The 24959-nt window shown below is 42.2% G+C and overlaps 3 protein-coding genes across 3 annotated transcripts; all 3 read left to right on the forward strand.

Moving 5' to 3' along the window:
• The first annotated feature begins 125 nt into the window (after positions 1 to 125).
• pgls (6-phosphogluconolactonase) lies at positions 126 to 2823 on the forward strand. The gene is made up of 6 exons (XM_080512033.1): positions 126 to 217; positions 579 to 863; positions 1046 to 1153; positions 1238 to 1339; positions 1972 to 2112; positions 2403 to 2823. Exons 2-6 carry the CDS (start codon positions 600 to 602, stop codon positions 2547 to 2549), a joined length of 762 nt encoding a protein of 253 aa, XP_080368159.1. The 5' UTR covers positions 126 to 217; positions 579 to 599; the 3' UTR covers positions 2550 to 2823.
• Positions 2824 to 3814: 991 nt separating this feature from the next.
• Positions 3815 to 10847, forward strand: colgalt1a (collagen beta(1-O)galactosyltransferase 1a). Its single transcript, XM_080511293.1, has 12 exons — positions 3815 to 4150; positions 6485 to 6595; positions 6684 to 6801; positions 7357 to 7491; positions 7602 to 7806; positions 7927 to 8046; positions 8244 to 8320; positions 8452 to 8558; positions 9275 to 9407; positions 9486 to 9613; positions 9696 to 9902; positions 10024 to 10847. Exons 1-12 carry the CDS (start codon positions 3927 to 3929, stop codon positions 10289 to 10291), a joined length of 1833 nt encoding a protein of 610 aa, XP_080367419.1. The 5' UTR covers positions 3815 to 3926; the 3' UTR covers positions 10292 to 10847.
• A 1541-nt stretch (positions 10848 to 12388) lies between these two features.
• gmip (GEM interacting protein) lies at positions 12389 to 24508 on the forward strand (the record flags this gene model as incomplete). The annotated part of the gene is made up of 21 exons (XM_080511960.1): positions 12389 to 12434; positions 13557 to 13647; positions 14049 to 14133; positions 14292 to 14355; positions 16285 to 16410; positions 17698 to 17762; positions 17900 to 18007; positions 18096 to 18176; positions 18458 to 18619; positions 18724 to 18861; positions 19242 to 19432; positions 19560 to 19648; positions 19742 to 19804; positions 19914 to 20003; positions 20111 to 20250; positions 20363 to 20539; positions 20626 to 20763; positions 21066 to 21265; positions 21411 to 21726; positions 22266 to 22368; positions 23139 to 24508. The coding sequence occupies 21 exons, from the start codon at positions 12389 to 12391 to the stop codon at positions 23774 to 23776; spliced, it is 3111 nt and encodes a 1036-aa protein (XP_080368086.1). The 3' UTR covers positions 23777 to 24508.
• Between the last annotated feature and the right edge of the window lie 451 nt (positions 24509 to 24959).

Genomic DNA, 24959 nt, shown 5'->3' on the forward strand with positions numbered 1-24959 from the left:
CGAAAGCATCCCATCGTGTTTTGTTGATTGCATACTCTTCATTTTTTTTACTGCCAGACCAAAATGTTTGTCGTCGCTAAAAGACTACGCTGACCAGAATGCAACGCGGTGCGAAACAGACCGTGATTGGCTGATGAAAACTGGCACCAGGAAGCAGCGCTTATTAGCCGACTGAAAATCCCCATGACAATCTGCTGTCTTCCATTCCAGAAACTAGGTGAGCAGACGTCGTTATTTGGGGGGAAAAAAAGAAATAAAATGTTAAAGTTGCGTGTGCGACTTACCGAAAAGTTTAACAAACGAGCGCTGCTTCCACGGGATAATTCCGATTGAATAAGTAGTATGTGTGTTGACTTAAGTCGCCAACACTCATCTCTCACAAAAGTAGTACATTGATTTTAGTCACGCATAATGTATAAAATGCTTGTAAATGCAAACAAACAAAAACATGTTTTTTGGGGGGGAGGGGGGTCAAAAGTTTGAGAAGCATTTTCTGCTTCTTCATGATGACTTGCTAAACATTTTTGGTTACTTCCTATTGGCTTGCCTAACAACCGTTTCCTCGTGTCACCTGTCAGATCTGTTCACACGGTGTCCTGATGGCTGGAAGAAGAGTCGTGGTCTTCCCCTCTGCTGCAGAGCTTGGTCCAGCTCTGGCCCACCTGGTGACAGCCAGAGCAGAGAAGGCGATCAGCTCCCGTGGCAGGTTCACCCTGGGTCTCTCGGGTGGAAGCCTGGTTTCCATGCTCAGCAAGGAGCTGCCTGCTCTGCCAGAACTGGATTGCAGCAAGTGGGTGGTTGGTTTCTGTGACGAGCGACTTGTTTCCTTCGATCACCCAGAGAGCACCTATGGGCTTTATAAGGTAATTTGGTGATTTCTTTTTTTTTTTTCCCTCCACATGCAAAGACTCCTCTATTCAGAATGGCACTTTTGCATAAATGCAGTTCCATCTAATTTGATCTCTAAATAATGCACATGTTGTTGTGAGTTTTCACATTTTGCTGTTAAATCTACATGGAATGCAGAGCACGTCTTCCTTTTCAGAGTCAGCTGTTTTCGAAGGTCAATATTCCAGATAGTGGCATTCTAACTATCGACTCAACTCTGCCAGTGGATGAGTGCGCAGAGGACTATACACGCAAACTAAGAGAGGTACACGCAAATCGAAATATGTTGGACCTCAACAATGGGTGAATATTTACATTTTTTTTTTTTTTTCCTTCTTCTCGCAAACAGGCCTTTCCAGATGATGACTTCCCTGTGTTTGACCTGCTGCTGCTCGGTATGGGCCCCGATGGCCACACCTGCTCCCTCTTCCCAGATCATCCTCTTCTTGAGGTGACGACTGAGCCTTTGGCAGTTTGCCCTTCACACGCAAAATACGTCTGTATTTCTCTGTGAGAAGAATAATGCACGACAGATGCTCGGATTTAGATGGGATGTTTTCAATTTTAGCGGAAAGCACGTGTTTCTCATATAAAACTCATCATAAAAAAACTAAATCCCATGTCTGGATGCTGAACTCCATTCCAAAATCTACACTATGCTTGTAGCATTGTTCATACACTAGTTACACTGATCAACGCAATTTGTAATTTTAGACATTCGAGAGATTCTGGTAAATACAGCTTTTCAGTTATAATAATAGGGACTTCCCACTTCAGAAAGCATATGCAATACATCATTAACCTAAATGGTGACAGGGCCATGATTTAATGAGTGATGTCTGGGTTTATTCTTGGATGTAGTGTCATGATATGTTAGTCTTAAGAGATCAGTGTCTTTTCTTTTCTTCTTTACTTTTCAAGTAGCACGTGGTTAGTTTAAGGGACAGAATTGTTGTTGTTTTGGTGTCCATTGGCGTCCCTCTTGGTCTATCTGTGCAACAATCTGCCTCATGGTTCGTGAGTTCATTGGCAGTTTCTATTGTTTCGCGACAAATAAGGGTTTGTGTCTATTGGGACGTTCAGGAAACAAAGAAGATTGTGGCGCCCATCAGCGACTCTCCAAAGCCGCCGCCACAACGCGTCACGATGACTTTTCCCGTGGTGAACTCTGCACGCTGCGTGGCTTTTGTATCAACAGGAGGAAGCAAAGCAACAGTTTTAAAGGTAACCTCTTTTTTTTCTTCTTTTTTTTTTTAAACCTTTGTCACACATTTCGTTTGTGAATTTTGGCTCCGTTTGATGTCTGTTCATACACGGAACCATTTAGTACAGAACAGAACAGAATAGGGCTCTTTGGTTTTAATCGCATCACGGAATGATTTCATTTAAGATATTAAGGTGAATGACATTAAACATAAACTTCAAGAAAAATAACAATTAAATCTTTTATATCCACACATTTATGCGCTGAGCTATTAAATTGTAACACTTTTTTTCCCCCCTTTTTTTTGCAGGAGGTTCTGGAGGGTGGGGAGGGTCCAGTGTTTCCAGCAGCCCGTGTGGTCCCAACTAAAGGCGAGCTGTTCTGGCTTGTTGATGACCCTGCAGCTGCCTCTCTAACTATCCAGGTAGAGAGACCCGGGTCAGGGGCCAAACTGTAGCACCAACAAGGACAGAGGAATTTTAATAGGCTATCACGCTGGTTTGAAGAGACTGAAAGGACTTAACTTCACATAGTTGAAGTTAAGATTTAGAATTGAGAGTTGAGCAAAAAAATAAATAAAAAATTGGGGTCCCTTTGTAATTTTGTATGAAACATTTGTGTGGCTGTTTGGGAGATTTGAGATGGTTTTGCCATATCGCCATGGTTTAAACTCCCAGTTTGAACTGCTTCATCTGTGATTTAGCATGCAATGAGCTAATTCTAATACAGGTCTATGTAGAAGGTCGTGGTATTGATTCATGTTACATCCATAATAAAAAAAAGAAAAAGTCTACATTCCTTTTCGGTTGTTTTTTTTGGGGGGGAAACATCGGCTTCCTACACCACAGAGTTAACCTCAAACACGTTTCAAGACTATGGAAAGGAGCTGGACGACATGGAGAAAACTCATGCAATGGCGAACAAGTAAACTCAGCACAGAAAGGTCTCCAAATGGACTAGAGCCATGGATATTCTTGCTATGGAGCAAGAGCACCAATTATAACGACACTGTGTGTCCAAGTAAAAGTACAGTTGTTAAAAATACTTAAGTAAAAGTAGTTTTCTCCTATAAAGAAAAAACAAAAACTGCTCAAAGTATTTACTTTTTAAATAAATAGGATTTTAACATGGGGGAAGTAAAAGATTTAAATTCACAAATATGTAAACGCAAGATGAACGGAAGATTGTTTGTTTGTTTTTTTCTTTTAGAGGAATATAAATCTGAGACTCGTGAAAGAAAAACGCTTATTGGTTTAAAAAATGCAGTTGGGACAGTTTGAATATTTCTTGAAACAGATAAGACAGTAGATTGCAGTGTGTGATTTGTACTTGAATATGCGTGAAATGACACTCCTGAAGTAAATATACGTGCACAAGTCCTCTGTAATGCAACATTTGTAATTAATTTTACACCCATAATAAAACATAATGGCGCTTGCAATTTCTATAGAGCATTCGGTTTTACATAGCATTCACTGAATGTATTCACATTTTGCAAAATAATTCGACGAAGTCTCTTGGACTCTCACAGTCACGTTTTCTTGTCGTACTTGAGTAATTCGATTATTATTATTATTATCAGTATTATGAAAATAGTCTTTGAATCATTGAGTGTGCAGTCAGGCTCGTGGCCCATCCCCTTTAAGATCCCAGCTCACGCGTCCCCTTTAAACGCCCAGCTTCTGTTGTCACATCAGGAGCTGCTGCTGCAGACTTTCCGTGTGCGTAATGACTGCGTAAAGTAAGGAGACAACTTTCCTGTCGCTCATCAGGAGCCGGACACCATCACACACACCAAAAAACACTCCTTTACAACCTCCAGTTGAGCGTCGCGATGGCCGGGCTGGCCGGCCTCCCCGCCTCTCTGCTCCTCCTGCTGCTGTCCTGCTGCGCTCCTCTTTGGGGATATTTTGCCGAGGAGCGCTGGAGCCCCGAGTCTCCGCTCCTCGCTCCCCGGATCCTGGTCGCCCTCATTTGCAGAAACTCCGAGCACTCTTTGCCGTATTTTCTGGGCACGATCGAGCGGCTAAACTATCCCAAAGACCGCATGGCTCTCTGGTAAGTGGTTGGCGAGAATGGGAGCTTTCTGGAAACTGTTAATGCTTGGTGCCAGGTTGGGTTTTAGTTTAGTTTAGTTTTTCTTTTTTTCCTCACGTGTAACTGACACTTCTTTCAAAATTAATCCAAACTTCCAAGTTGTGTTGGTTGTTCTGCTGGTATGAAGTGTGAGGTGGACTTCCAAAGATTGGAGAAGTTATCAAAGTGGCTCTCGAAATAAAGTAACAAAGTAAGATGTTACTTTCTCTGTTTAAAAAAAATATATATATATGTGGCATTGGCATGAACGAGCACGTCAGAAACTAACGCGACGTTTATATCGTGCACAAATAAAGTAACCATCACGGACAGAGGTGAGCACATCTGGATATGGAGCCGATCACAGGATCTGATCCGAGCACTGCATTGATCTGTATACGTGGAGGGGAGGGGACCGGAGAGCTTTGGCCACGAGGGGAGCTGTGAAATTTAACATACACTTCCTGGTGCGATTGACCTTTCAATCTTCTACCCTGGCCCCCAAATCCCCCCTCCCCCACCCCTTTTTCAGCTTCTGTGTGATTGATTCCCCTTTATAACCATGTAACAAACACCCCCAAAAAAACCCAGTCATGTTGATGCACTTATATGTAAAATCATTCACTACATTATGCATGCTCCTCCATCGTAAAGTAGAGCTTTGGAGCAGGCTGTTTAAATTCAACCAGAGATGGGACAATTTTTGACAACTTACATCTGTAAATGATTGTGGAAGCTAAATCCTAGAAGTGAAAAGCAGAAATATTGGTCCGTACACTATCTTTGAGGGCCACGGCTATGATTTATGATCCCCTATTCAGGCCTTGTCAAATACATAGTTTATGGCTTCTTAAACAACTCAAATCCTTGCGTCTGCCGGGACGCAGTGTAAGGGAGATGTTTCTCTCATAATAACCAAACAACATGCTCCAACAGCCCACCTGCACCGCTGCCCTCAGCTGCGAGGAGTTTGGATGAGTGCCTGGAGGGCTTAAATAACACTGCGCTCTTCACTCGCCAACTTGATGAACAAGTTTTACTTTATTTACATGATTTAGATAAGCAATTCTGTTCATTCACCTTTTTGTTTCATGCCGGCTCCTCTTAAGTGCGTGTGTGGCGTGGACGGATTTGTATAACATGCTTTTACAGGCCCCTCTAAAGTTATATAGGAACGGGTAAACGGCCGTGTGATGTTCTAAACACTACATGTTAGGTGCATTTTGGTTGGAACATTATGCAGCTGTCTGTGAGTAAGCCAAAGCCTCTGAGCTGAAAATCAGCTAAACAGTTATTTAAAGCTTTGTTGTCGCCAATTTGAATCAGCAGTTCTACACAGCTCATAGACGTATACATTTGAAGTAGATACAGTTTAAACAGAGTACGTGTTTGAAAGCTCGAGTTAAGCATGTTTTTGTGTGTGTGTGTGTGTGTGTGTGTGTGTGTGTGTGTGTGTGTGTGTGTGTGTGTGTGTGTGTGTGTGTGTGTGTGTGTTAGTTAAACATGAAACAGCAAAAAACAAATCAGCACAATTGAAAGTTTGAGGAATTGAAAGGTATGTTCAGCAGGAATTGAAGGGAGAAAGCGGTTTAGCACGGAGCTGCAGTGTTCTCACAGATCAGTGTGAAGTCGTCAGTCAGAACCCAATCTGGGCAACATCCGCATGAGCTAAACACAAGCCCAGCTGTCCTTTGTGCAGATGTTCAGTTTGCAGTGAGGACTGTGGACTGCCATGGCCAAGTGATAACAACTCTGGATGTTTAGTTTGCAGCAGGATTTTCCATTTTCTGGCCGACAGAAAGACGTGCGGTTTGATTTCGTTAACAATCTGCTGAATTACTGTAGATCAAAGGCAGCCTCACTTTGGCGCCTTTGACTCATGCGATGTCCCTCTGTTCGAGTTCTTTCCCCAAAAAAAGTGTCTCTTATACGCAACATGAAAATGATAGCAACTGGATGTCTCGTGTTTTGTTTTGTGATGTTTGGTATCTTTCACACTTGTGTCAGTTCCCAGCGCTGCACACAAAAGAGTTTACAAAAAGTGAACACAAGACTATTGTTCTTTGAGCTTTGGGTTTTATCTTCCAACTCTGGTCTCGGTCTGAAGTGAATCCAGTTTCATTACATTCAACTATTGTTACCGTTTTCGAGAGTGTCTGGTTGTCTGTGTTGACTGGTGACCTGTACGTGATGCATCCTGCCTTCAGCACCAAGTCGGAGGATAAACGCGACATAGACGACGGATGAACATGTTTGTCTTCCTTGATGCTGAGCACACTTCGTGATAGCAGTTTATGTTTGCTTGACATTTGACAGGGTAGCAACCGATCATAATGAAGACAACACAACATCCATCCTGCGTGACTGGCTGGTGAAGGTCCAGAACCTTTATCATTACGTGGAGTGGCGGCCAAAAGAAGAACCCAGGTTTGTGTCATTGAAATATTCCCCAGAGGGATGTTGTGTAAGCACAGAGCTGGACAAGTCTTTCTCATTAAACGTGTATATCTCGCAGCCATTATGGAGACGAAGAAAGCCCGAAGCACTGGACCGATCTCCGCTACGAACATGTTATGAAGCTTCGGCAAGTCGCTCTGGAGTCTGCCCGTGAGATGTGGGCAGACTATTTTATGGTAGGTCAACAAAACCGCTCTTTACCCTGAGAAAAGAACGCACAAAAACCCTAAAATTATTCTTGTTTAAGCTCGTGCCAACGTGTTAACGTCCATTTCAATTCAGTTGCTGTTGCAAAAAACTAGTACAAGCTCAATTCCAACGCACCATCAAAACAGTCATTTAAGGCATAAGGCATGTAGAAATGAGTTCCAATTGTCTCTTGTGGTCAATTTATCTTCTTTGTGGATCCTCAAGATTTAAATGCAGCGCTGTGCACAATTATATTTCTGTTCCTCAGTCCAGCCCACATTGTTTAGCTTCAGCGGGGTATAATTTTGAACTGAAGTTTATCCAGAATTGCAATAATTTGATACCCTGCTTCACTCTTCAGCTTTGGCTCGTAAAAAAAAACCCAGAGTTTTAATCATGAACAGTTTGCGCATTTTGTTAATGCTCAGTCACCACTCAGCCGGTGCTTAATTTCACCCGTACGGCCTCCTCGGCTTTGTTGCTTCAGATGGTACTTTTGCACAAAACCTATTTTGCAGTTGTTCTTCCCTCTTGTTGCGTAGCTGGCGGATTGCGACAACCTCCTCACCAATCCCGACGTGCTCTGGAAGCTCATGAAAGAGAATAAGACTATCATCGCACCGATGCTGGACTCCCGTGCAGCCTATTCTAACTTCTGGTGTGGAATGACCTCTCAGGTACTTTTCTGACAGACACGCATACCTGCCAAGTGTATCTCTGGCTCCCTGTGAGTTATGCGTTTAATAAAGTCTTTTCTTCTTTTTTTTTTTTTTGTCTTTTCCTTCAGGGCTACTACAGGCGGACCCCGGCTTACATACCTATCCGAAAGCATGTGCGCAAAGGGTGCTACGCCGTTCCCATGGTCCACTCCACCTTCTTGATAGACCTCAGGAAGGAGGCATCCAGGCAGCTGGCCTTTCACCCACCACATCCGGACTACAGCTGGGCTTTTGATGACATCATTGTGTTTGCGTTTTCTGCTCGGATGGCAGGTACCCCACTGTGTCATGTCTCGAAGTTCGGTCTGGTGATTCAACTCATTCGGCCGTCCTCTTGTTAAACCTAAACACCGCAACTCCAAAGTGCAGTTTTCATCTCCTCCGTCTCCACAGATGTTCAAATGTTTGTTTGCAACAAGGAGCCCTACGGTTACTTCCCTGTACCATTACGCTCCCATAATACTTTGCAAGATGAAGCCGAGAGCTTTTTGCACACCCTCTTAGAGGTTAATGGTGAGTAGCTTGAATTCAGGCTTAAGGACTGCCTCTTTTTTTTTCTCTCTCTCTCTCTCTCTGTCACACAACTCTTTGTTTTCCTCTGGCTTCTAGTCTCTCGACTGCTGTCGGCTGCCTCATTTAATCAACTTCCAGCATGTTGTCTCCATATTATTTATACCATTTCTGCATCCATCTTCCCTCTGACTGCGTAGTGCGACATTCCCAAGTGATGCCGTCCAAATATGTTCGCGTTGCCACAAAACAACCTGACAAAATGGGATTTGACGAGGTAAGCAAAGAGTGACCCGAAGATGGAAACTGCAAAAATGGCTTTTCATCTGCTTCTGTGCTGACAGGCTCCCTCTTCTTGTCCAAATCAGTCATTGCAACTGACTGGCTCCACTCTTGCTTTGCATGCAGGTGTTTATGATAAACCTCCAGAGGCGGACTGACCGTCGAGATCGGATGCTGAGCACGTTGTATGAGCAGCAGATTGCCTGTAAGGTTTTTGCCGCTGTCGACGGAAAGTAAGTGCGCGGCGTTTCATGAATACTTCACACATACACACCCGATCTTGAAGCCGTGGGAGGAATGTGTGCAATTTGATTGAAAATGCGACGCCATATTTTACATACCTCATAAACGTACTTTCTTCACGATAAACTATATGCATATAGATAACATGTACGATGCTGGAATCAAGATTTTTTTTTTTTTTTTTTTTTTACGGCTCACTTGAAAATTTCCTTATTTTTGATTACATGGAAAATGCTGCTCATTTTGAATTCGATGGCCCCTTGTATGTCTCAAAACAAAGTCGCCCACAGCTTTCCTGAATTTGAGACCGTTTACTAAGTGGAAACACATCGTAAAATCTGAACTCCTGCAATATAAAACAGGAAGGTTGTTAAGCTGCTAGAATCCTCCATCAGACAGGAATGAGGCATCATTCCTCTGCTGAAACTACAGCAACTGCTGTTGTTACAAGAAGAGGGTGGAGCACCACGATGATAAACATGGCCCCGTCCAAGCTTCTACCAAGTTTATAATCGGTTTCTAGATGTCATTTAAATGTCTTACCTTCAGCGGCTGATCAGTTATGTACAGTAAAATATGGGTTTATGAGATTTGTAAATCATCGCATCCTGTTTGAATTCACATTTCATAAATGATTCAGTATTTATTTAATCACAAAGCCAAGGCCCTGTTTTAATTTGCCGTGTTTCTTTCTCTTTAATTTAAGAGCGATGAATATCAGTGAAATTAATGCCATGGGCATCCATATGCTCCCTGGATACAGCGACCCTTATCACGGTCGACCCCTGACGAAGGGAGAGCTGGGATGCTTTCTTTCTCACTATAACATCTGGAAAGAGGTGAACCAACGGAAGCCGAACATCAGCGCCTATGCGGCCCAGACGGTTTGCTGACCTCCAGATAACTCTGTGTCTTAGATCGTGGAGCGAGGCCTGGAGACGTCTCTGGTGATTGAAGACGACCTGCGCTTCGAGGTCTTCTTCAAACGTCGGCTAATGAACCTGATGAGTGAGGTGAAGGAGGAAGGGTTGGACTGGGACCTCATGTAAGTTCCACTTCGTTTGCAATCCTTCACTGGGATTCTTCTGCAGCGTTTCTGACATCAGCGTTCGGTTTTGTTCTTCCAGTTATATTGGCCGGAAGAGGATGCAAGTGGATCACCCAGAGAAAGCAGTGCCGAACATACACAACTTAGTGGAGGCAGACTATTCCTATTGGACTCTAGGGTATATGATATCGCTACAGGGTGCCGAGAAGCTTTTGAAAGTCGAACCATTAAAGAAGATTTTGCCAGTGGATGAGTTTCTTCCCATCATGTACAATAAACATCCTGTGTAAGTTTTTTTTTCTCTTCTTCGGTACAAATGAGCACAAGTAACACCCCCCTCTACCAAATGAATACTTTTTTTTTTCTTTTCTTTTTTTAAACGGCTGATGATTCCTTCTCCTCCACAGGTCTGATTACATGGAGCAGTTTGAAACCAGGGACCTGAATGCATTTTCTGCAGAGCCTCTTCTAGTGTATCCAACGCACTACACAGGCGACCCGGGCTACATCAGTGACACTGAGACCTCAACCGTGTGGGATAACGAAAAGGTCCGTACAGACTGGGACAGAGCGCGCTCAGGAAAAACTCGGGAGCAGGCTGAAATCAGCTCCGAGGCCCAGAACTCTGACGTGCTCCAGTCTCCGCTGGACAGCACGGCGCGGGACGAACTGTGAGACGAACCGGAGCGAAGGGCGTCGGAAAAAATGGAAAGGTGCTCACGACAAACGACATAGTTCAGTAGCAGCTAGTGGCTTATTGGATGTGGCATCAAGTTTGTCGAAAGATTTAATTTATCACATGATCAGTTAAAAAAAAAAGGGATCATGCACGCGTTAGGTGATCTGTCTCGTCGGTGTGAAGCTTTTACTTTTTTGAAGGCACTAGACTTGCCATGTGGAATGGCATTTGCAGTACCCAACTTCTGTCTGTCATACAGAAATGAACCTATGTTTTAGCACAGAACTATTCAGATTGATACATTTCGATACTTTCAATTATCTTAATTTGGCAACGCACTGTGAAATACTTTGTTACATTTCTTTAAATTACTGAGACAACAAATACACTCCATGTCACCGAGCAGAATTTAGACCTAATACAAGCCTTCATGTCTGGAGTGGTTTATTTAATGTTCTGAATCTTTGAGTTTGATCTTTGATCTTTTTTTTTTTTTTCCAATGGGCTTGACTCTTTATTTGATTTCATATTACATCTTTTTTCAATATTCTCCAGACAGACTTTGTTGCGACTTCTGCAAACTCTTCTGGACTAATACCACAAACCAGCTGTTGAATGGTTGTTGTTTTTTTTTATCACAAACCACTGTATCCTTTGGCTTGAAAGACACGTGGTTATGCACTCACAAGTTTATTAGGTACTTCAACGCAGTCGAGTGAACTTCGATTCAACAGAACTGCACAGGTTTTTTTTCAGACTTTTGGATGAGATAATCACAGAGGTGATCTGTTTAATCTTAACTTGAATATTGTGTGTATCTTGGTGATGTATAAGACAGCACCATATCAAAAGGTGTTTCTCGTATTATTTACATGCTTATTTGCCAGTGGAGAAGCCAATATGTTAAAAAACACTTGGTGTCCTTTTCAAAGTGTCCAATCTCAATTTACAACATGTAGTTGAATTATTATGTCTCAGAGTATTTAGAAAAAGTATACATTACCTTCATAATGGCAGACTTTGGAATAGATTGATAATTTTATATTACACAAGATTATATTAGGATACATAATGGAGGATGAGTGTACGTTTTCATTCAGCCTTTTAAACTCCTGATCACTGCACTTAATCTGAGACTCTTTTTTTTTTTTGGATCACTTCACAAGATCAAGTGTCAAGTCTCATTAATGTCAGTTCTTGTAGATTATTTAATCTGTCGTAGTTTCACTGTCACCGCGCTGGATATCACAAAGAACTATGAAATATTGATAGGTACCATTCATATGTTCTGCAAAAAATATATTTGTGATGTGTCATGCCAACAAAAATAAAATATTTTATTTTTAAAACGTCAATTTTGTGATCACTCGCCAGCGAATCGCTTCTCGGTTTTTCCAGCTTTTGCTGAAATAATTCATGGCATCTGAATTCAGCAGTCAATGAGCAATTAATATATTATGATGTGAACTGTGAGCATTGTGTGGACATTCCGGAAAATGTTAAACTATTTATCTTGATATCTTGTCCTCAGATGTTTTTAGTTGCCACTCAACCAACACAATGTTTCTTTCGTTGAATGAAGTCTCAGGATGATCTAGTTAAACCAAAATTTCTTAATGACCTTACATGCTTATTTGGTTAAAAAAACGAACTCCAAATATATGTTTTTTTCATCTGACGCGTTGAAGCGGTGTCAGCTTGCATTCTACGATGCATGTCCAAATTAAAAACCACTTCTAACCACTTGTGACAGAGATTAGAATCCCTGGTTTCTACTGGAAAACACATGCAGCATTGTGGCGCCTTCTCACTATACAGTATACGATGAGGCAGCGTAGGTGTGGCCTATAATGGCACTAAGAAACACTTCCTCTTCCCCCCATGGTGAAAACATTGGTCAACCTCCACTCAACCAGAGGAAGATCATTTTTGAGAGCTTTAACGGCTACAAACTCAGACCCAACTCGCATTTATAATTTCTCATCAGAGTGTGTGTCTACCACAGTGCAGATTTCCTTCCTTCCTGGTTGTGTACCGTGGTATGACAGATGACATGTGAGTGCTGCTGGTAGTTTGTGAGCTCAGTGAAGAAAATGGAATCAGACCAAGTGGAAAGCAAAGTTTCTTCTCCAGCCCCAGGTGAGCACAGTCAATGAAATACTTTCACTCAGAGTGATGAGGCATTCCCTTGAACTCACAATTCTTCAAATAGACTCTTTTTTTTTTTTTTTTTTGGTAGATGTTAATTGAAAGTTTGATGAACATGTTGGTGTGTGTGTGTGCAAGATTATTATTCTGATGAATAATCTTTGTGGATGTACTTGCAGAGCAGATGCTGTGTCAAGCACCCAATCAAAAGAATGATAATGAAGTTCGTTCACTGTTTCTTCAGTTTAGTGCAGTCTTGTTCCGTTAGTTTTGTGTGGCATATATGATAGTTTTATTCAACAGGAAATTGTAATTTTTTTTTGTTTCAAGAGAGTTAAAAAAACAAAACCCTTATATTGTATATTTTGAGACCAGAGCACCAGATTGTGAGGTTTTACATGATTATTAGAAATCTTCTCTGGACGCTTTCAAGTTCCTGTTCAGGAAGTCTTCACAGTGTGACTCAAAGTCATGAATTATAAAAACCCTCGCCGCCGTCACAACACTGCAGCTAAACTACAAGCTGAAACTGCCCCAGCGTATAAGTGCAGTTTGGGTGTGAAAAGCTGATCCGATTGTGCTGAAACGTTGTTTCTTAGTTCTCATTCGAGCACCGAAACACTGACGGTGTGAAAAACAGGGACTCTGTGCTCATTATGGGATGTGACACAAATTGCAAGCAGGATGTGGTTGACCAAAATGGAGGCGACTTGTTTTGTCACATCTGTTGTGAATGATAATTCATCAACCTTTCAGAACAGCAGTTACAGCAGGAGGACAAATGCGTGAGGTTTCACTGCTAAAATGCTGTTTCTGCTTTGCAAGTTCAGTTATATTATCAGAACTATTTACTTGAGAAAATTGTGAACAATTGATTCATGTCATCGACTACTCTTTATGTGCATCTATCAGTTATCTCTATTTTATTCATTTTGTACAGTCAGTTTAAAATACATAAATACAGGTTTGTCCTTGAGGTCTATTTGCCTTGAATAAATGCAATCACCTATTGTCGAGTCTATAATTGACAGTGAGGATCCCATATCAGGTGCCTCATGTGGGCCACAAAAGGAGCATATGTTTTTTAATCTGTGCATCTATTTCTCATTTTAGGAGTGATAAAGGATCGTCATAGATCTGAAACGAAGCGCTACAGTGAGATCCTCAGAGACTTTGATAATCTTGATTTATCGTTGATCTCTTCGTAAGTATTACACATTCATAAATGGTGCTACCACGTGTTGCTCCTGTCTGCTGCACCACTCTGCTTCTCCTCCTCCATCTCAACACAGTGGCAGAAAAACACTGCGATTCTCCAAATGGCAAACAGTACAGGAAGAAATTGTTCAGATAAATATGCTCATTGTCATAATTTCACAGTGAATCTGGCTGATTTGGCATACCTATTCTTCGGTTTTACCTTCATTTGTTAGATATGCTTCATAAAAAAAATAAAAAAAACATATTAATGGCTTATTCAGCAAGCCCATTTATTACATTTAAAGTTTCTATCCACCATGTTTCTCAATAAATGCTTTCATAGACTTTGTAGGTGTCGCCATTTAATTTCAAGTTTCTCTTTTATTACATAACTTCTGTATTCAGTGCAGGGGAGGATCTGCTGGCTGATAATGACTCTGAATCCATCTCTGCAGACAGCGGGGAGCACACAGAGCAACAGAATGCGTCTGTAAGGGATAAATGCTTTAACAAGAATACAACAGTTTCATGCTTCTAATTTATCTTGTTAATTATTTTAGCTGTTTGACACATTTTGGATTCACACACAAAAAAAAACCTCCAAACGTGTTTTTGAGGGGATTGATGAAGGGTTGGTTTCTTCAACAGAGTGAAGATGCATTGTGTCCACCAACACAGGCTGAAGCCAGCGAAGGTGACGGATACCAACCAGGTATTACTTGTGTGACTGACAAGAGAACGAGCAAGAACCCCAAAAACACCATGTCAATGTGTGTTTGCTCTCTGTTGTGGCATCTCTAGCTGATATAAACTGTGAATCCTTGTGCAAGGGATCCACCTATTGGATTAATTGTACTGGTTAATACATGGTTTAATCATCTGCTTACCTTAACATTAACTCCCCCCTGTTAATGACGTCTGTGATCCCAGATCATTGAGGATTTGTGGTCGATAACACGTAATTGTACATTTTCTTCAATCCTTAGTTATTTTCTTATAATTCACTGTGAGTTTTAACTGCCTTGCTGTAACAAGATTAGGATAAGGGGATGGGGATTTAAGTAGGAGACAGCTGCTCGTGGTTTTTATGTTAGGCGCAAGTGGTCTAAAGGAAGACGATATATCAAAGTTAGTACACAGGCTGATTTATGAGTGTAAATACAGATGAGGCGAGGAAACCGACTGCATTTATTAGTTGTCTGCTGCCAAGTACTCCTGACTAAATGTGCAGGTCACGGCATGCAAGATGTGAGTAATTACAAAGAACTCGCCACTTCAAAATATAAAAAGCTACATTAGAAGGAATAAGGAAGTACTAGATTCCTGTACAGAAGCTCTTTCATTTCCCCCGCTCTGTTTACCCCACTCAGCGGGACACACACCAGGAGGTCAGCCTTGCTCCATGCTCCTCTAATAGCCTGTCCCTCTGCAATCTGGACCTGACCGGGATAATCCCCAAACTAAATGGAGGAGGACACAATCTGCATGGAAGCTAATTTTGCTGAGTGCTCACAGCGATCCCAAACCCAAAACGGAGAGAAAGAGAAAAGGCTAAGAGAGGTCACCCAACATTGCCACAAATCAGGAATGTCCCTGGAATGTGCCTGCTCTGTGTTTTATTTGGACTTGGCTTGAAGACAAAGAGATATATTTCACTTGAGTTGGATGTTCTTTTTCCCCACCGCCCCGGCGAGTTTTGGCGTCTCTGTTAAAATAACAGAGTATAAAATCTGCGTGACTGAAGTGAGGAACTTGAGAGAGAAGTCGCTGCACTCTTATGCAGTGCGTGCTTGCCTATTTAAAACACTGCCCTGTGGGCTTTCACAAGAAGTCATAGTCTTTTCAATGTATCTTTGCTCTACCGTTTCCCTACGTGGCAGATAATGATGACGTCTATTAGTAAGTGCGAAGGAGGAAAATACAACAAAAGATATTTGTGTTGGGAGCATATGAGAGACCATGTGACACACATCCTTCACTGTGTTTCACTGAGTCACAGAGGAAGAAGAGTGGTTGTCATATGAACACTGTGCAGTTGTGACACGTTTGCGTTTTGTACTGCCCAGGAGCGCTTAGCGGTGTTGCTCTTTGCTCTCGCAGCCCTGCTTGTCTCTCTGGAGCTCAGTGGAAGTGAACAGGTGTGGGAGGGAGGAGCCAGGCAGGGAGAGGAAGAGGGGAGATGAGGGAAGTTGTCCAGCTCAAGCTGTTTGTCTTTGGTCTATAGTAATGCTTCTCACTCCACATCCAACCTCGGCTGCGTGACGGCGGAGGCCGAGGACTAATTTACACCTCCCCCCCCCCTCCACCGAATGGCATTTATTCATCTTGCTGAGACCTTCTATAACCAACAGGATCTTTATCTGAGGAGCTCCAAATGACTTTTCATATGCAAACGTTTTTTCCTGTTTTGGGTTTGTGTACATCTTTTTTTTTTTTTATATTATTTGCTTTTTTTTCCTCCAGTATTTTGCTTTTGTTCTCTAAAGTCTGGGAGCTTGAGGGTTGTCGTTCCAAATTAGATACGGGCATTTCATTAAGACTGCAATCTTTCAGGACAGACAGGCTGTAGTGGACACAGTGATCCTTGTGTACAGCTCCAAAAGTACAGAGCCAACAGTGATGCTGATGTACTCCCTCACAGCCCAGGAAGCAGACCTGGCCCTCTGTCGCTGTGAGGGCGGAGTGGAGACAGCACTGCAGTATGCCAAGATGTGGTGTCGTTATGCCAAAGACCTCCTCGCCTGGATGGAGAAGAGAATTAGCCTGGGTAAGTGCAAATTAAACTGAACAAAGAAAATTGTAGGTGCAAATTATTGTGTGTTTAATGGAGTGGCGTATTGAATTCAAACTGCAGTCAAAAGAAGGAATAGTTTCATTGCTTAAAAAAGGTAAAAACCACTGTCACTAAATCACTGAAAGATTTTGGTTTCTAAATGTTGTGAATCCCCACAGAGGAACATTTAGTGTACGAGTAGATGTTTCATCGTAAAAAAAAATAAAACCTTAAATCCTGATGATGGAGCAGAAAACATTCATTACATACCTTTATTAACCAGGATGTGCAGTACTTTAGTGAACAACACCCGGCACACACACACACACACACACACACACAGAGAAAGGATTAGAGGGCAGATTAGCTGGCGAGAAGAGGGCAATAGAGGAGATGAGGTGTCTTAAGAGTACATAGACAGTGATTACACTTGCATTCAATTTGATTACACAGGTGCCTAATGTCCAGACAGGGATGTTAACATGCGAGTCTCCTGGTGGCAAACAAAATACAGAGCAACAGTCGTGTCTCTTGAGCTTTGTGTCAGGAGTAGCAACTGATGAGTAACACTCGGTGGTGCTCAACCCCCTAACTGCTCATTACACACCCATTACACACTTTGAGTTCTCGAAGCAGGAGAAAAGTGAATGATTTGCGAGTGAACGCTCTTGCAACCCGTTGCACCTGCACTGAGCATATAGAGCCTACACACTCATTTCACAGCTTTTAGTCTCAGCATTACGCGCAGTGTCGTCTACTCCTGCAGTGATCCTTCGTCAGATGCACAAAGCACACAGAAGATCTTTTGAGAAAATGATTTTTTTTTTTTAGCAAAAGGGACTAGAATGATCAAAACAGACACGTGACAAATTAAGCGTCGATCTATTTCAAATCCAGCTGATATCACCAGTTGGACCGATCTATGGCCCCTCACATCAAACGAGGAACACTCATCAAAATAGCAATAATCACTATTTTAGTGAGGTTACGGGAGATGAGCCCAATATTTATTCATACGGAAAGGTTGTTTAGTGTTTTATCCAACTAAAAGTCATAGAGTGTTGGGATCGATGACTCACACACACACACGCACGCACGCACGCACACACACACACACACACACACGCACACACACACACACACACACACACACATTTAGAGTTACCAGTCAAATTTAAATACACGGTGGAATTTCTTTCACTTTTGATGTACTGATATTGTGAATTAAAAACAATACAGAAAATGTTTTTCCTTCATGTACATATTTCAATGTGTTCACAGAACAAGAGTTTGCTAAAAATGTGATGAAGACAGCGGAGGGGGCCAGGCCCAACGTGACACAGCAGGTACACCGTTATATTTTGGATTGGCAACAATTTTAATGGGCGGTTAAAATTCAGTGTCCCTGAAACGGATTTCTGCATAATAGTTTCTAGTAATTTACTGTAGCTATAAGTACCAGATGAGGTTTGTTTTTCTGTAGGAGATGATGCCACTGCAGTACATCTATACCATGGCTTTAGAGCAAGACATCAAAAACAGTGTGACCTCTCGAAAGACGTCTGAACTGCTGCAAAACCGCTGTCATCAGGTATGATGTTCATACGAACCGAAAAAATGTCAACTGTGCCTGTGTCTTAGTTGAGGATGTGCCTAATCAGGTATCTCTATTTCCAAAGGCTTTGGCTGCCAAAAGGAATGAGATCGATAAGTGGCGCAGAGAGTTTAAAGAGCAATGGGCAAGAGAACAAAGAAGGATGGTGAGTGAAATCAGCAATTGTGTCAGCCAAAGTGAGGTTGGGTTAATTTGTACTTTCACTGACATTGCTGGCACCTATGTATTTTATGTCAAATTAAATTATTATTGAGCATTTTTTTCTGCATACACTAACAAAGATATATTGTGCAATTTGAATACATATAGTATGTATCGCTTGCTGATGATGTAAATGTCACATTTCTCTAAATGCTACAGTGTTATTCAAAATGTTTGAGTAATACACAGTAATATTCTGTTTGTATCACTCCTGTGTGTTATCAGAATGAAGCGGTGATCGCTCTTAAAAAAGCCAAGCAACAATACTTCCAGCGTTGTGAAGAGCTGGAAAAGGCGAAAGCCATCTCTGCTAAAGCGGTGGAGGAAACGACTGGAATTAAAACCCTCGATAAGAGGAGAAAGTCCAAGGATGAAGCCCAGTCAAAAGTAAAAATCCCATTGTTCTACTGCGCTGATAATAACAGCAGAAATTAGTCTGTTATACAGTTCTGGTGCGGCACAAAGCACAGTCATCACACTGTCTTCCGCAGGTCCTGGAGGCAGAGCTGATGTACAAACAGTGCGTCAGCGATGCAAAGATCCACCAAGAGGAGTTGGTGAAGGTCAAAGAAAGAATTATTTCTCACATTCGGAAACTCATCTGTCAGGGGGACACTGTGCTGAAGGAGGTGAGTGTGAAATCAGTGAAGACCACACACCCACCTTCATGTACATGTGTCTCAGTTGTGTTCTACTATCAACCCAGTTGTTTTGAGGCAATTCATACATTTCTTGTAACAGCAACTCTATTCTACATTTATCTCTAATCCACTCTCTTTTTGAATGAGAAATTATAGTGCCATATGAAGTTCAACTTAACCAGTCATTGGTTTGGTTTGCTTTGTTGTAGTTGGGTCAATTGTTGACAGCAATGTTTCACCACATTAATGACAGGGTACGAAAACAAGATCACTGAGCGGAGTCATCCTCCGTCATCATGTCACACAACTAACAATTAGTTGATCAAATCACTGCTCGCTCTCCACATTACATGTTTCCTCTGCGTCAGGCCACAGTCAACATGTTTTACTACCAGCGGCAGCAGACGGAGTCAGTTCCTCTCGGCTATCACAACCTGGAGTTGACGTGCAGATCACTTGAGCCCGGCGAGCCCTATCTGCTATATGTCCTCAGCAGGCGGCGGCCGGATCAGCCTTTCCAAACCTTCACCTTCCAGGAGTATATTCCTCAGGGAAAAGGGTGAGGCAAACTGGAAAATAGCTGGTTTATAAAATGGAAGAGTTTATGTATTTGTCATTGGACACATACAATATTACAATGTGTGTGCACTATTGCTATCTGTACTGTGTTTTAATCGACACGTCAGCAAAAGGAAAACCAGTGGAGGTCTCAGCTCTCCGCTGGACTCTTCACTCTTTACAAATGAGAGTCAGCTAAGACGGCCCGGCGACGGCAGTAAGGATTCCACATAATTACTTCATGACAATAATAACAAACAAACAAACATCTCCCTTTAATTGCATAAAAAATTTTTTTTATACACTTTAGGGAAAATAGGGTACAGTGACTGTGAGAGTGTTGGAGGCAGCTTGGAGTCTCTGTCAAGCCCTGGTAAGCGCACGCTCGCATTTGTTTTGTGTTATTCTTCCATTTGCGTGCATTTCATTTCTTTAATGTCTCCTTTACTTTCATTCTGCTTTATGTCAATGCTTAACTAAAGCCCACACGAGTCGCCGGCTCCCCAAGACCGCATCCACTTTGACAGTGTCATCAGATGACTTGGACGAACGCGACGTGCCGTCAGAGTCAGGTTTGTAGCTTCTTCTTTTTTTTTTCTTTTTGTTTTTTTTTACCACGTCGTCCTGTAAGCAGAATACATGTTACCCAACCTCCCCATTTCTCCTACTAACCTTGCAGAGTGCATTGATGGCCAGCCAAAAGTGCGCTCATACTCCAGAGCTGCACTGACACATCGCCTCAAGAAAATGAAAAGCAAGATGGGAAAATGCAAGCAGTGTGACAACTACATTGTTGTCAGTGGGGTTGAATGTGAGGAGGTGGGCGACACAAATAAGAACCAAGGAACAACTCGAATATTCTGAATACACTGCATGAATGGTCTCTGATTTTTGTCCATGTATTTTGTTCCTGTCTTGTCGCACAATCCAGTGCGGTTTGGCTTTGCACAGAAAGTGTATGGAGGTGTGTCAGCTGGAGTGTGAGCACAGGAAGGGTGCAGTGTTTGGAGTGGATCTCTCTCTGCTCTCGCATTTTGGGCAAAACGAGGTTCCTTTTGTGGTGCTGCGGTGTACGTCTGAGATTGAGAGCCGTGCCCTTTCATTGCAGGTACAGTCGACCATCTCGCTGACGATGATCGCGCTGTCGGTATGAAGTGTGGCCTAATAAGCAGTGCTCTGCCTCTGCTTTTTAAGGGGGTGTATCGTGTGAGTGGGTCCAAGCCTCGAATTCAGAAGCTCTGTCAGGCTTTTGAGATGCAAAAGGAGCAGGTGGACCTCTCTGACCATTCACCGCATGACATCACCTCGATACTTAAACATTTCTTCAAGGAGGTAAAGGAGTCATTGCTACAAACAAAAAAAAAGAAAAAGATTAACGTCAACAATTATGCTTAGGTTTAGTGTTAAAGGTCTTGTATACAATGCTGATGTCAAAGTGAGAAATATATTGCTTTTTGTAGGCATCCATCCAATCAATGTTTCTTTTCTTTTTCTTTTCGCTTTATGAGTGTCACATCAACACAATGCTTATTACTGGGCTACATATTGGTCTTTTTCTGTCGGAAATACGCTCCTCATTAGTAGTGCCTCTTTTCTCCCATGTCACTGACTAATCTCTGCAATATCTCTTTCAGCTTCCGGAGCCCTTATTAACCTTTGAGCTGTACAATGATTTCATCGCAGTGGGAAAGTACATTCAGCTCCTGAGTGAGAGGGACTCATTGGCAAACACTAATGAGACAATGGAAGTCGTTTGCAGCCTCCAAAAGCTACTACAAAAACTTCCCTCACACTGCTACAGCACATTGCAGCACGTGATCTCTCACCTTCAAAAGTGAGCCTGAGTCTGAGTTACCCACCTGTCTAGTTACCAGTAACTTTATTTCTTTTCGGGTTTTTTTGTAGATTACATTTAGTCCCCTATGAAACATTGCCTCAGCATTTCTTGAAATGAAATGTTCTGATGGTTGTCTCCACAGGGTTGCGGAGAACAACGAGAACAAGATGTCCCCTTGCAATTTAGGTATAGTGTTTGGGCCAACACTACTGCGCCCTGTCGTGTCTACGGATATGTCAATGGTTGCCTTGTTGGAGACAGGCTATCAGGCTGCCCTTGTTGAGTTTTTCGTCACACACCACGACAAGGTGTTCGGCCTGCAGCAGAGACCCAGTACCACCCCACCCACGGCACCCCTTCCAGACACGCCACCCAGAGCTTCCTGCGCCCTGGACGAGGTAGTTTATGGTGACTCGGAACATGAAACCCCCACCAAAGAAAGGCCACACTCAGTTGAAGTAAGTACTTCACTGACATCCAGCCGTAGTCAAGGCTCTCCTTGACTTATAATGATAACAGTAGCAGCCTACTTTAATACACAGCTACTTTAATACTTTTCTTTTTAAAAAAATAATCTGTTACAGCTTCTTTGCTTTCTCACTGGGCAGAGGGAGATCAAACTTACGTGTAGTTTAAAGAGCCTTAACACCCAACATATTAACCTGGTGTTACACCAGGAGGATTAACAACATGGACAGCTACTGCATTTCTACTGCTGTCTTGGCATGCACTTCTCTCTAACCTCCTTCCAAGCTTTGCTGTGAGGAGATTTCACTTTGTGTTTCTGTCTGTAGGTATTTGCGGTGGCTGGAAATGGCCCGACATCTTAAGGAATACAATTTCTCAATGGTTATAATTAAAATATTGTCAGACAACACATTTCAGGAGGCGATTGTCTCGGTGATAATCCCTGTCTTGGTGCTTTAGTATTCGAGGGTTAGATGTGGTCTGTAAACACTTGCAGAAATCCACCCTTCAACTTGTGTCATTCCAACAGAATCGGTCAATCAAGAGAGACTCAAGCGAAGGTTATATTTCTGACAAGTCTTCATCCAATGAGGCAGTGGACCAGCTCAGCCCTGAGGCCAGTGAAAGAGCAGGTAGGCCAGATACAGTACCAGACAAGTTACTGTTGCTTTAAAAAAAAAAAAAAACAAACAAAGAAAAAAAACCCAAAAGGCTGGATTTCATGTAAGGTGTCCATGCTGAAGTATGTAGATGTTGACTCAGTTTCTATTGCCACTGTAATGTGTTAGAGCTTGTTGTGTCAGCTTGTACTTGAGGACATGTTTTAATTAATCCTTTTGGAGGTCTTGTAGGTATTACAGATACACCTCCCAAGTTGTTTACCTCATTTCTCCCAGACAGGTGGTTAGTTCCAGATTATAGGTACTCTTTGTCTTTCTAAGCACCAGATACTGAAGATGCAAAATGCCACAAGGGTCTTAGTCTTTTTCATCTCACACATTTCCTGTAGTTATTTTTAGAAATGACATTTCCTTTTGTCACCATGTACTCCTGCATAGATGACCGAATTGGGTTTTGTACCTATTGATAGGGGCTGTATTAAGTAAAGAAGATTCTGCCGATTGTTTGGTTACCGATGATGGTGTAATTTAAAGTATAGAAAATTTTATGCTACTATGGAGTTTTGGTGTAAATTTGTACCACATATCTACAATATGTGCTCTTAAGCGCCAACTTTTCTTTGCTTGCTTTGCTTGTCTATATTTCTTGGATTTTCTCTTCTCGTCTTTCTATTATAATAAGTACACAACAATCAAAGTGCAGAATATTAGAAACAGCTCAGAACGTTTGTATTGCACAGCTTTGTGAGTTATGTGTTTGTTCTTTCTCTTCTTTCCCCCAGTCCTGGCTATGATAGGGGCATTGGGTGATCCTCAGGGTGTGTCAGCGGCCGAACCAATGTCTCATTTCGGAGATCAGCCACACTATCGCTTCACCAGACAGCCTGTGAAGTATCATCGCCATCACAATACAGGATCCCGCTTGTCTAACCCCAGTCGTACAGCCAGACAGGTTGTAGCCCCGGTCAGGGCCCAGCCCGGAAGTGCAGACAGCAGCTGCAGCTCGTCACCAGAACCAAGGACACAAAGACTCTCCCATAACTCAGGCACCCACTTTGACTTCCCTCCTCAGCCTCTTGGAGACACCGACGTTGCAGAAGGTAAAGTAGACATTCCGCCAAGTCCCCGCGAGGTCGTGGAGTACATGCTGGGCCTGGAATCAACATTTCCAGCACCTGTAGCAGCAATGACTTCCGGTACAACAGAGGAGCCTGTTCAGGAGACGGCGGCAAGATGTTTAGCCGAACAGTGCCTGAGTCTGAGCTCGAAGGGACAGAGTGCCGGTCAGAACCATTCCCTGTGTCAGTCACCAAAGACGATTCCTGTTGTACACCGTGTCACCTCACCAGCACAAAAGATCCTGTCTGGTCTGAAGCTGAGACGCAGCCACTCAGGAAAGGAAGAGCAACTCTTTGTATGAAGAAATATGAAATCCATAGACAGTGCACTGGAATGCAGTGCAAGACTGTAATAATGTCACATTCCTGTGGTTATGAAAATGGGTTTATAGTTCATGCACAAACACAGAATCAGTCCCTATTTGATAAAAATAAAAAAATGTTTAGACATTCCCAATTCACACACACAGAAAAGAAAACTGGAAAGACTTTGGAAATTTCAGTCCGGATGCTTTTTGAGACTGTAATCTTATTACGACCTGATCTTGTTGAGGGTTGTGATCTGTCATCCATTCTGCTCTCTATTCAGACCAGACAAGTGAGGTTGATGCGTGATTTTCTTCTCATTACTTCTCGTGTGTTTGGATGTAATATGCCTGTGGATGGAAATAGGAGAGATGCAAATGAGAAAATCTGGTTTTGTACTGAAGAAACTACAATTAATATGCAATTGTTTTATATTTGAAGCAATTTAGTTTTTCTATTGTGGTTTATACTACGGATTGGGTTTTTTTTTGTTTTTTTTAGTACATCACGGTTTTATCGCTTTCATTGTCACTCGTTAAAGGTACCCCAAAACTGATATTTTAACAGTTTAATGCACCTTTCCTTATTGAACACAAGAGGGCGTTCCTCTCCCAATGTGATGAGACAATATAGCACACACAATAGTAGAACTGTAATAAAGTATTCATGTCTAATTGTATGATCGTCTTTTGAGAATACTTTTTGTAACTTCCTCTTCAACCTTTCATGTCCAAGATGAGTTTCCATTTATAGCGTCAGGTCAAGTGAGACAACATTGTCTGACGCCTAGATGAAGTTGTCTTTGTATTTTATTGGCATCACCCTTGAATTTCCTTTGTTCTTTTGATAATTTTCGCAATAAAAAAAGAAAAAAAAGAAAGTATAATCTAATGATATGGGTGAAATGCTAATAAGAGAATCAATGTTTTCCCATTATTGGGAGGATTAATATGTCACTGCGAGCCGCTTCACCTTTCAGAATGCGCCCCTCGAAATCTCCGTCTAACCTTGAGCACAAATGTAAAAGATCCTCCCCTTCTGAGTTATCAATAGGCTGCCTTTATCGCTCGTCTCCCCTCATCATCTTCCGCACCTTCTCCCTCCCTCCTTGTCTGTCCATCTCCTCCCTCTGCGCCTTTTTTTCTTTTTTTTTTTACGCACAAAACAAGACAGAGCGCA

The sequence above is a fragment of the Blennius ocellaris genome (genome assembly GCF_963422515.1).
Source record: "Blennius ocellaris genome assembly, chromosome: 16".
Taxonomy (NCBI): domain Eukaryota; kingdom Metazoa; phylum Chordata; class Actinopteri; order Blenniiformes; family Blenniidae; genus Blennius; species Blennius ocellaris.

Bases quoted from the DNA above. Each gene is read 5' to 3' on its own strand.
- pgls (XM_080512033.1), top strand. From the start codon at position 600: ATGGCTGGAAGAAGAGTCGTGGTCTTCCCCTCTGCTGCAGAGCTTGGT. The intron at 1,154-1,237 runs GTACACGCAAAT...TCTCGCAAACAG, and splicing joins ATACACGCAAACTAAGAGAG to GCCTTTCCAGATGATGACTT. The intron at 2,113-2,402 runs GTAACCTCTTTT...TTTTTTTTGCAG, and splicing joins GCAAAGCAACAGTTTTAAAG to GAGGTTCTGGAGGGTGGGGA.
- colgalt1a (XM_080511293.1), top strand. From the start codon at position 3,927: ATGGCCGGGCTGGCCGGCCTCCCCGCCTCTCTGCTCCTCCTGCTGCTG. The intron at 7,807-7,926 runs GTACCCCACTGT...CCGTCTCCACAG, and splicing joins GTTTTCTGCTCGGATGGCAG to ATGTTCAAATGTTTGTTTGC. The intron at 9,408-9,485 runs GTGAACCAACGG...TCTGTGTCTTAG, and splicing joins ACTATAACATCTGGAAAGAG to ATCGTGGAGCGAGGCCTGGA.